Here is an 11,729-nt window from a genome sequence, read left to right on the forward strand (position 1 = left end):
CACAGCCACTAATTTCTAGAAATTTATTCTACAAAAATAATTAGGCAGGTGGGCAAAGATATATGTACATGGATGGTTACTCTTGTAGTTTTTATAACAGCAAAAAATGGCAATGACCTATATGTCCACCCACAGAAGCCTGGCTAAATAGAGGATGGTCTATCCATATGATGGAATCCTTTGTGTCTGTTAAAATGATGATGCTGGTCAGTATTTCATAAAGGGTGCTCCTCTTCATTGCTGTTCCTTGGGTTCCATAGTCAAATATATTTGAGAAAAAATCTGTATTGACAAAATCGAAAGTATTTCTTTACTGCAGGAAAAACCCAGGGACAGAGTGAAGTAGAACGCCTCTACCCTAGGCTGGTTTGAGCAGAGATCCTTCTTGTATTGGAAAATTCCAAGAAGCCACTGTGTATTTTCCAATGTTTTTCCAATGGACATGGGACACTTTTGTTAAGAATAAAAACAGGAGTCAACATTGCTGGACTCCAGCTATGAAACCTCACATGTTCTGGGTCTCCACCTGAATGTAGCACCTACAACAAAGCTGGCCAAGGGGAAGGCTGACAGTCCCCCTCCATGTGAGGGAGAGCTAGGGCCAAGCCTACTTTTTCCTATAAGATTCTGAATCCACAGGAGTTAACAGGCAGGCCTAGAATCAAGACCCTGTTGGGGCCGGCCCGTGGCTCACTCGGGAGAGTGCGGTGCTGATAACACCAAGGCCCCGGGTTCGGATCCCACATAGGGATGGCCGGTTCGCTCACTGGCTGAGCATGGTGCTGACAACACGGTTCGGATCCCACATAGGGATGGCCGGTTCGCTCACTGGCTGAGCATGGTGCTGACAACACGGTTCGGATCCCACATAGGGATGGCCGGTTCGCTCACTGGCTGAGCATGGTGCTGACAACACGGTTCGGATCCCACATAGGGATGGCCGGTTCGCTCACTGGCTGAGCATGGTGCTGACAACACCAAGTCAAGGGTTAAGATCCCCTTACCGGTCATCTTTTAAAAAAAAAAAAGACCCTGTGAGAAGCCCGCAGCCTCCTTACCTGCACAGGTGGGGGCCCTTGGGGCATGGGCTGGTCCAGGGATGTGAAGGCTGACATGGCAGACATGAGCACGTCATCGCTTACCAAGATGTTCCCCTGTACCAGGGTTTGGATCAGCGGGGACGGGGGCACTGTGATGTATGTGGAGATCTGGACAGAGAGACAGAGAGAGAGAGAGAGAGAGAGAAGGAGGATATGTCTGAGGCTCTATAAGAAAGCTGAGGGTATTATGCAAAGCTCCAGGTTCCAGAGTCCCACAGAATTGGGTTCCATTTCCACCTCTGCTGTGTGACCCTTTGTGACCCTGGGCAAGTCACTCCACCTCTCTGAGCCTTCATTTAATCACCTACCAAATGAAGAGAAAAAGTCATACTTCTCTGTAAGGCATATACCCTATGACCCAGCAATAATATTTCCTGGTATGTATCCTAGACACACTCACACATGTCCACAGGAAGTGAACAAATGAGAGTATTCTGTACAGCCTTGTTTCTAATAGTGAAAAGCTATAAATAACCTAAATGTCTATCAATAAGAGAATGGATTTAAAAATTATGCAATAGGCTGGCCAGTTAGCTCAGCTGGTTAGAGTGCAGTGTTATAACACCAAGGTCAAGGGTTCAGCTCTCCATACTGGCCAGCCACCAAAACAAAAAAAAAAGAGAGAGAGAAAATAAAAATTATGCAATATTGTCATGGGATAGAATACTATACAGCATGAAAAATCAAATTACATAATAATATGTAGATCACATACTTTTATTTTTAAAAATTTAAAACAATAGTACTAAATAATTCCTGCAGTTAATAAATAAGTATGAAAGTACCTTAGGTCAAGAAGGATATCCATCAACAGTTACCTGGGGGCCAGGAAGAGGAACAGTGCCAAAAGAGCCTTGATTTGTTTTTGGGCGGGTTTTTTTGGCAGCTCGCCAATTTGGGGATCTGAACCCTTGACCTTGGTGTTATAACACCACACTCTAACCAACTGAGCTAACTGGCCAGCCTTGATTTGTAACATTCTTTTATTTATTTATTTATTTATTTTTAAAGCTGTTGCTTTTTGGGCGGGGGGGCAGCTAGCCAACATTCTACCTTTAATTAATTTATTTATTTTTACTATTATTCTCCTCATTTTATTTATTTTTGGCAGCCAGCACACGGATCCAAACCCTTGACATTGGTGTTACCAGCACCATGCTCTCCCAAGTGAGCCACCAGCCAGCCCCAACATGCTAACCTTTAAAAAGGAGAAGGGAGGGGCCGGCCCGTGGCTCACTTGGGAGAATGTGGTACTGATAACACCAAGGCCACGGGTTCGGATCCCATACATAGGGATGGCCGGTTGGCTCACTGGGTGAGCGTGGTGCTGACAACACCAAGTCAAGGGTTAAGATCCCCTTACCGGTCATCTTTAAAAAAATAAATAAAATAAAAATAAATAAATAAAATTAAAATAAAAAGGAGAAGGGAAGCATGTGTTACTTACAAATATACAAGTTAATAATAAAAATAATATCGTACTCAGGGCCATAGTGAAAATGACAGGTAGACCTTATAAGAAAGTGTCAAACATCAATGATTGCTCCTCTCAGCAGCTATAAAGGGTGCTTTGTTTTGTTTTGTTTTTTTCTTTACTGACAGGCCCTTGGCATCTTCCTAGTTCCCTGGCATCTTCCTAATTCACTGGTCTCTGTGAAACCTCCAGGCACAGCAGCAACTGGGCCCAGGGACCCAAAATCCCTGTTCAGAGATGGGATGTCTTTGACCTTCACTAAGCAAGGGCAGCCTGGCAGGGTGGGGAAATGCCCGGAAAGGCAGTGTAGATTCTAGCTCATTTGTATCTTTACAATGTCACACAAGTTAGGCTGAGACAAAATATGGGGAATCACATCCATGTTCTACCAGGACACTTAGGCAAGGGGATTTGCGTTTGCCCATAACTGACTGCTTGTGTTCTGAGGTTATTTCCTTACCCAGGACTGGAGGAAATTCACTCTCTCCTTTTACTGAAAAAAAAAAAGGAAGAGAGGGAAATATTTTCTGCTAGCAAAACTCGTAATCAAGGAGTTAGAAGAATGACTGTGTTCTATGCTGGAAGATATCTGTGGAAACCTGAAATGTTTCAGTCTATATGTCCTATAGGTCTGTGGGTGAATGCTTTTATTTTGATGACAGGAATTATGTCTATACAGTGGAAGAAAATAATGTTTTAAAGGAATAAGAAGGGCCGGCCCGTGGCTCACTCGGGAGAGTGCGGTGCTGATAACACCAAGGCCCCGGGTTCGGATCCCATATAGGGATGGCCGGTTCGCTCACTGGGTGAGCGTGGTGCTGACAACACCAAGTCAAGGGTTAAGATCCCCTTACCGGTCATCTTTTAAAAAAAAAAATAAAATAAATAAATAAAGGAATAAGAAGAAAAGAGGAAGCCAGAGGGAAATCTGACTCCTTGACTTAGCATCCTGAGACATGCCTGGCCTCCGTTATGAGGAATTCTTTAATCTTTTTAAGAGCCCCCCAACCCAGGGTGTCTTTGCTCGAGAACCATGTTCTTGACTGAGGACTCCACAAGTTTCTCCAGATACCTCCAGCCTGATCCTCTCCTGTGACCTCCAGACTTGGAGGCCTACACTGTCAACATAGTCACCGCCTCCACTTAAAGGTCCAAGGGCATCTCAAATCTGAAGTGTCCAGCTGAACTCTTGACAACCCCCTAAAACCCTCTCCTCATAGTTTTCCCCACTTCAGATGATGGCAACTCCCAGTCCAGAGTCACCTTTGACTCTTCTTTATCTCATGCTCCTCACCCAATTGATCCATAAACTCTTTCAGCAACCCCATCAAAATATTTCTAAAACCTCAGCCCCTCTTACCACCTCCACTGCCACTACCATCCCCTTCCTGGATGTGTACAACAGTCCCCAATGGGTCTCCTGGCTTTTTCTCTTGCTCCTTCCCCCCATCAAAATCTATTCTGTGTAGAGCAGCCAGAGTGACCTGTCTAAAGTGTAAGCACACTATGTCCCTCCTCTGCTCCAAACCCTCCAATGGCTCCCATCTCACTCTGAGTAAAAGCCCACAGGGCCCACATGATTTGCCAGGACCCTCCTACTGCCTCTCTGACCTGTTGTCTCCCGTCCTTCTCCTTACCCACTCAGCCCCAACACTCTTAGCTCCTTGTAGTTCCTGGACTAAATCTAGCACACTCCCACCTCAGGGCCTTTGCACTTGCTGATCACTCCACCTAGAATGCTCTTCCCCAAACTAGCTGCATGACTCATTCCCTCAATTCCTTAGGTCTTTGCTCATATGCCACCTCTTCACAGAGCCCTTCCCCAAGCACCATATACAACATGGCAAAACCTACCACCCCTGTCTTGGTATTCCTTGTCTCTCTGCATTTAACATGCCAAAAAAAGTCTATCTTCATACATTTGTTTGCATACTATCCATCTCACCCAACTCCTCCAGGCAGTGACTTGGTATGTCTTGTCCATCGCCATGCCCCTGGTGCCTAGTCACAGTGTCTGACACACAGTAGGTACTCAAAAAAGATGTGCTGAATGAATGAATGAACAAATAAATGAATGATTACCTGGCGATTGGCAGGAGGTGGGGCCTGCTGGACCGCTGCAGGTGCTGCTGAAGGTGTGTAGATGCTGTTGGTAGCCAGTGAGACTGTGGCCAGGGTGGGGGCACTCCCCTGGCACTGCTCCCTCTTGTGGGTCATAAACACCGGCAGGGAGTTGAACTGCTTCTTACACTTCCCGCAGAGAAAGACATCTTCATCATCTAGGGGTCAGAGCCACAGAGGAGTGGGAAGGGGCCACAGAAGGATCAAAGTAAGAAAAAAAAAAAAAAAAAAAAGCAACAATAAGTCAGAAACAGGAGACCCGCAGCTGACCACGAGAACAGCAAATCTGAACAGCACCCCATGATTCGATGTGCATGTGTCAAGCATTGACTATGAGCCACCTAAGAGCTTTCTAAACCACACTGGCGCCCGCAGGAACAGCCAGCCATGTGCAGCCAGGCATCAAATAATTAGAAACTGGGAAATAGTAAAGTGGGTTTGCTTCAAAGTTGAGAAAGTCAGAGTCTTTATCCTGCCTGAATTTATTCATCAGTCCCCAAGTGGGCCATGTGATCACACTCCTCTGTGCCTTTGTATGCCCCTGCCAAACCACCTTTCTCAGAACAACATATTCTGCAGGGCTCAGCTCAAATGTCACCTCCTCTAGGAAGCCTTCTCAAAGCCAGTGGCCACAGTTCCTTCCTCTGGGCACACCTCTCATATCACAGTTTTGTCATCACCACCAGATGTAGTCCCCTAAGGGAAAGAAATGTGCCTTATTTATCACCATAACTGTGATAGCTCCTGGGCACATAGGAGGTCCTCAATGGATGTTTGTTGAATGAATGAAAAACTAAATGAATGATTAGCTACCGTTAACACTACCCATTACTGAGAGCCTACCATGGCCATGCATTGTGCCTAGCACTTAACATGTTGTAGCAAAAATGTCTAATTATTATTTAATTCTAATTGTATCCTTCTTATATAGTAATACAAATTTTACTGGGAAACATGGCTTCCTAAAGAATACATTTCCCAGCCTTCTTTGCAGCTAGGTATGTCATGTGACTGAATTCTGACCAATGGGACGAGAACAGAGGTATACTGTATATGCAACATCCCCTTAAAAGGAAAGGGTATGATTTCCACCTCCTTCTTTCTTCCCTTCATGTGGGCTGGAATATGGAAATCAAAGTTGGAGCTGGGGCAGCCATCCTGGATTGCATGTTGAGGGCAGCAGAGCCACAGAAAGAAGGGGTCTGACTCTCACCACACCCACCCCAAATGCCCATCAGGACTTCATGTAACAGAGAAATAAACTTTAATCTTGTAGAAACAATAAGAAACTTCTGTTTCTTATTTACAACAACTGCAATCAAATTCCAAGTACTCTCATAAGATTCCTATGAGGCAGGACAATTATCCCAGTTTTACATATGTGGAAATTGACGCACAGAGAGGTTAACTCACTTTCCCAGGGTCATAGAGCCAGGAACTGTGGGAACAAGTATTCAAACCCTGGTGTTTATCTCTCCGTCCCATGTGGTTCTCAAGTACTCAAAAATGTTTGTGGAATGAATAAAGAATACACAGACTCACAAAGAGCTTTCCAAGAGAAGGCCCTTGCCCTCTCTGTGTAAATTGGAGAAATTTATGCTCAGCCTGTTCTTCCCATAGAGCGGAAGCTGAGAAACGACTTCCAGGGCAAAGGTACAAATGTTGCCAAGTAGTGGGGCTCCTAGCCATTCCCTGGATCATGATCCCATCTCCCCACATTCACCAAGTACTTGAGAGAGGGTGTCCTCAGAGTTAAACAGAGAAAGATATGAGCCTGAAGATACAGGATGGGAAGAAGGCGAGAGGGTTCAGACTCCAGAGGACGTCCTGGGGACCACAGTGGGCAGTTCACTCCCATGTCCCATGTGAGCCCCACCTGTTCTTCATGTGGCCATTCACCCTTCCATGGGTAAACTTGAGCAGATACTCACCCAATGGCTGGATGGCAGGGGGTGCACTGACACTCTGGCCTGTTGGATCTGGGACTGCTCCTTGGCCATCCAACAATGACTGGACGGCCAGAACAGTCTGATTGTCCATTCCTGAATAAAGAAATGCAGTCTCTTTGGAAGCAGGCCCAGAATCCTCCTCTGACTTCATCCTTACAAGCCAGGCCCGCTGTGAAACATCCTTGGCAAAGATGGCTGGCTGTGCCCCAATATACATTCTCTCCTACTTCCACTGTCATAGATCCCAAGATTCCGGGCTGGAAACATGGTCCCAGAGCAAAGACTGTATTTACCAGCCTCTCTTGCAGCTAGGGAATGATTACATTCTGGCCAAAGGGATGAAAGTAAAGGTTTTTCATGGCAGCTTCGGGGAAGTTTTCTTCTCTTTTTTGGCAGCTGGCCAGTAAGGGGATCCAAATCCTTGACCTTGGTATTATCAGCACTACGCTCTGAGTGAGCTAACTGGACAGCCCTGGGAAGTTTTCTTAAAAGCTGCTTGGTATGAGACCTTTGTCCCATCCTCCATTCTGCTTCCTAGAACAAGAATGTGGTGGTGGGAACTCTACCCACCATTCCGGACCATGAGGACAAACCCTAGGGATTGCAGGACAGAAAGCTAGAAAGATCCTGGGCCTCTGTGAATCTTGTAGTACACGCCACCCTCATATCCCTAGACTGGCTTCCTCTGGACTTTCATGTGAAAGAAATAACCTTCCTGCCTGGTTAAGCCACTGCTAGGTTGGGCTCCTCTCTCACACACAGCTGACTATAGTCCTAAGTGACCCAGCCAGCACCTCTGGAAACCATGTTACCCAGTCTTCCTCATTCACACCTCCCAAGCCCACAAATGTTTGCACTTGGGCGTTCTTGCTTTCCTGTTCCCACCTCTACTCCCTTCAACATCAAGCATCCAAGGAGGGTCATCTACACCCTCTATCTTCTCTGTTCACCCATGATCCTCCTCTACACACTCTGGTAGGGTTTAAGCCCCTACCATTCCACCAAAGACCATCTGGCAACATCTGACACTCTGAAACACTCCCTTCTGGGCTCCAGGATGCCACCCTTCCTGGGTCTTCTCCCACCTCTCCAGGGCCTCCTTTACTCTTCCTCTCCTATCCACTCCCAAATGCTTTGATTTTGAGGGGTCTCTTCTGTCTGGACTCTCTCTCCTCTCCCTCTTACACTCCCTGGGCAGTCTCATTCACTCCCAGGCTAGTTCCCTCCAATATCTGGGGTGCATGCTCCCCTGAACAAGCTTCAATAAATCTTCTACCATTTTATGCAAAACTGCATTTTAGCATTTGAGTGCAAATCTGTACATGAATGTTCATAGGATTTTTTTTTTTTTTGCAGCTGTATCCAAATCCTTGACTTTAGTGTTCTAACACTGTGTTCTAACCAACTGAGCTAACTGGCCAGCCCTTCATACAACTTTTATTTATAATAGTAAAAAACTAGAAATGGTTCAGATATCTTTCAGTGGGTGAATGGTTAAACTGTGAAGTATCCATACCAGGGATACAACTCAGCAATAAAAGGGAACAAACTATTGATATATACAACAACTTGGATGAATCTCCAGGGACTTATAATGGGTAAAAAAATCCCATCTCAAAGGTTACACACTGTATGACTCCATTTACATAACACTCTTGAAATGATAAAATTTTAGAAATGGAGAACAGATCACTGGTTGCCTGGCGTCAGGGATGGTGGCAGAAGGGGAGGGATTCGGGGTGTGGCTATAAAAGGGCAACACCTTGTATTGATGGAACTGTTTTTCTGTGTGTTGACTGGTATAGTGATATTCTATAGTTATGCAAAATGTTACCACTGGGGCAACTGGGCAAAGGATACATGGGACCACTTTTTATAATTTCTTACAACTACATGCAAATCTACAGAAAAAAATTTCCAAATATAAAGTTTATTTTTAAAAAATGCAGACTCTCAATTAAGTGGTTGGCAAATAAAATTAAATTAAAATTTAAAAATACAGCCTGTCTAGGGGCCGGCCCGGTGGCGCACTGCGCTAGTGCGCCGCTTGGGAAGCGCGGCAGCGCTCCCGCCGAGGGTTCGGATCCCACATACAGACCGGTTCCCGCTCACTGGGGCAACACCGAGGGTTGCGATCCCGTTGCCGGTCCCGGTCCAGTACGGGGGCGACACTGAGGGTTGCAATCCGTTGCCGGACACGGAAAAAAGACAAAAAAAAAAAAAAAATACAGCCTGTCTAAAATAACTCAAATCAAATGTGTCGAGGGCTGGCTGGTTAGCTCGGTTAGTTAGAGCACAGCCTTATAATGCCAAGGTCACGGATTCAGATCCCCATACTGGCCAGCCACCAAAAAAACCAAAAATTACATGTGTTATCCCCCACCTCTAAATTTGTTCCTCTGCCAGTAATACTCATCACTAAGAACAAGGTACGACCGTCCACCCAGCCACAGCCCCTGGGACAACCATTGATTCATCCCTCAACCTACAAGCCCTCCCACCCCCATTTCCAGTCCTTCTGCAAATCTATCTTATTCTGCTTCCCAAATATGTCTCAAATCCACTTTCTTTCCATCCCCACTGCTGTCCCCCTGGCTCAGGCCACCAGTTCTCAGCTAGACAACCTTGGCAGCCTCTTCACTCAACCTCCCGCTGCCACTCTGACCCCCTGCAATCTGCTCCCGAAGCATCCAGGGTGAACTTTATAATACAGACAACAGATTGTGCTGCTCCCCTACTGGAAACCTTTACGTAGCTCCACACTGATCCCAAGATAAACTTCAGAAGCTTCACCAGCTCACTCACACCGAGTCCTGCCAGACCTATCCCTCCCTCCCCAGGGCTCTGCAAATGTACCTGCCACTGCCTGGGTCACTCTGATGTCCCCTCTTCTCTGGTTATCTGTGTATCTGCACAGTCCTGCTGCCCTTACCTCACCCAGCACACATCAAACTGTCCTAGGAACTGATATCCCTTTTCATTTCCTTTTTTTTTGGATGGCTGGCCAGTACAGGGATCCGAACCCTTGACTTTGGTGTTATAACACTGTGCTCTAACCAACCAAGCTAACTGGCCAGCCCTATCTTTCCATTTCCATTTCTTTATTACTCAATACGTGAATACATTCTTGTAGGGAAAATTCGAACAATGAAGAAGTCTACACAGCCTAAAGAGAAAGTAAGCCTCACCCCATCCAACTGTCCTCCCAGAGGGAACCAGCACTGACCCTGGTCCTCCATACCCATCACCTCCTGATTATTTTCTTAACAGCATGGAACGCCAACTGAAGTTATCTTCTTTTACCATTTACCTTTTCTATAATTCTATATCCTTGATAACCAAAAGAATCTGCTCTGACCAGGTTAGCTAAATTACAGTGCCTTGGGAGATCTGGGATAAGTCAGTAACCACATCCACCCATCCTGGAACACATTCTCATAAGACCATTTTACTTAGAAGCAGCCATATGGTGGCAGAAAGCCATAAAATAACCTAGAGTACTTATTACCTTTACCCTAGATCCCTGCATGTAGTACATAACCTAGGAACAGCCCCAAATCTATATGTCACATATTACCAATAGAAAGCCTGATGAAGCAATTAGGCAGGGCTGTCTTTCTCTCTCTTTTGACCCTTCTCCCTTCTTATTATTATAAAATGTTAAGCTCTGCTGGCCCTCTTCGGAACACATTTCAGGGCTACCTGCTCTATGTGTCTCCGTGGTTGCAATCGTCATATCCGCTCAATAAGTCCTTGCTATATGTATTTGGTCTCAGTTTCTTTTTATTTTTTTCGCTGCTGGCCAGTACAGGGAATCTGAACCCGTAACCTTGGTGTTATAAGGCTGTCAGTTTCTTTTGAGGTCAACGTTTCTATAATTGCTTGTTCTATAATTTTTCTCCCTCTCCCTGACCAAACCATGGGGCAGGGACTGTCTGGCTCAATGAGCACTCCTGAAACTGAACCCCTCTACATGGGGGAGGATTACCTCCATTTAGGGTGAGAACTCTGAAAGGAAGTGTCTGCCACCTCCTGGGTAGTTGCAGGACTCAAAGCCTCAACCCCACAGCGCCAGTCCAGCCCATTTCATTTGCACTCTATATGTTACTCATCTCATGATGCCCCTCCAAGAACATTCTTGGAGGCCCGGCCCGTGGCTCACTTGGGAGAGTGTGGTGCTGATACCACCAAGGCCACGTGTTCGGATCCCTATATAGGGATGGCCGGTTAGCTCACTCGGAGAGTGTGGTGCTGACAACACCAAGTCAAGGGTTAAGATCCCCTTACCGGTCATCTTTTAAAAAATTTTTTTTTCTTGGGTCTGTATGTCCCCCAGCGTCTACTCTGTGCCATGTCCCTGAGTCTGTGCCATGTCCCTGAGTCGCTAAGGCTGTCCTTCCTCCCTGACACCCAGCAGGTGCACACGGAGGCGCTCAATGTTTGCTGTCTCCACAGCCCACAATTCTCTGAGCCCGAGGACTACTCCCATCCCAGGAGCTTGCAGAGCACAGGACAGTAAGTGTTCGCTCCTAGTGTTTGCTGGCTTGGGTCTGGGAGCACCGCGACCCGGCGAGGCACACCGTCGGCACCCATCATTTTGTGGTCTGAGCTTGTAAAACTCTGCACTCCAGCATGCTGCACACAGCAGGAGCCGAAGTGTTTGCTGGTTTGGATCTGTGAGCCCTGAGTCTCGGGCTTGCACCCAGGTGTCTCCTCTTCTGTCGTGGTCTGAATTTAAGAGAGTACATCACAGCACGAGGCACACAGTTCGCTCAATAGAAGTTCTTTGCGGTCAAGGCGCCTAGCTTAGGTGCTCCGGCCGCCTACGCCCTCCGTCCCCTCCGTGCAGCCCTCCGGTCCCCCGCGTCCCGCCAAGTCGCCTGGCTAGCCACGGCGGCTCCCGGAAGGGCCCGTCCGCACCTTCCCGGGCTGTTCCCTCCGGGGCACCCCTCCCGCGCCGCCGAGGCCCTCCAGGCTGGAGCTGTTCCGGCCCCGAGACCCCCTCCCCGCTGGACTAGCTCTCCCCGGCTGTTCCGGTCCCGGTGCCCCCCCCACCGCCGGTCCTCGGCTCCCGCGGCTGTTCCC

The 11,729-nt window shown here is 47.0% G+C and overlaps 1 protein-coding gene across 3 annotated transcripts in view; it reads right to left on the reverse strand.

The window, feature by feature from the left end:
- Positions 1-6,735, reverse strand: part of ZNF341 (zinc finger protein 341) — a 35,811-nt gene extending 29,076 nt beyond the window's left edge. For 2 of the 3 annotated variants that reach the window (XM_008568197.1, XM_008568195.1), the window contains exons 1-3: positions 6,627-6,735; positions 4,657-4,853; positions 1,059-1,208 (exon numbers count right to left, since the gene is read on the reverse strand). In XM_008568197.1, coding sequence (XP_008566419.1) covers positions 1,059-1,208; positions 4,657-4,853; positions 6,627-6,735 — 456 coding nt within the window. The remainder of the gene's footprint in view (positions 1-1,058; positions 1,209-4,656; positions 4,854-6,626) is intronic. The other variant, XM_008568198.1, reaches the window with a different exon arrangement.
- Between the last annotated feature and the right edge of the window lie 4,994 nt (positions 6,736-11,729).

Source organism: Galeopterus variegatus, unplaced genomic scaffold (genome assembly GCF_000696425.1).
Source record: "Galeopterus variegatus unplaced genomic scaffold, G_variegatus-3.0.2 Scaffold386, whole genome shotgun sequence".
Lineage (NCBI taxonomy): Eukaryota > Metazoa > Chordata > Mammalia > Dermoptera > Cynocephalidae > Galeopterus > Galeopterus variegatus.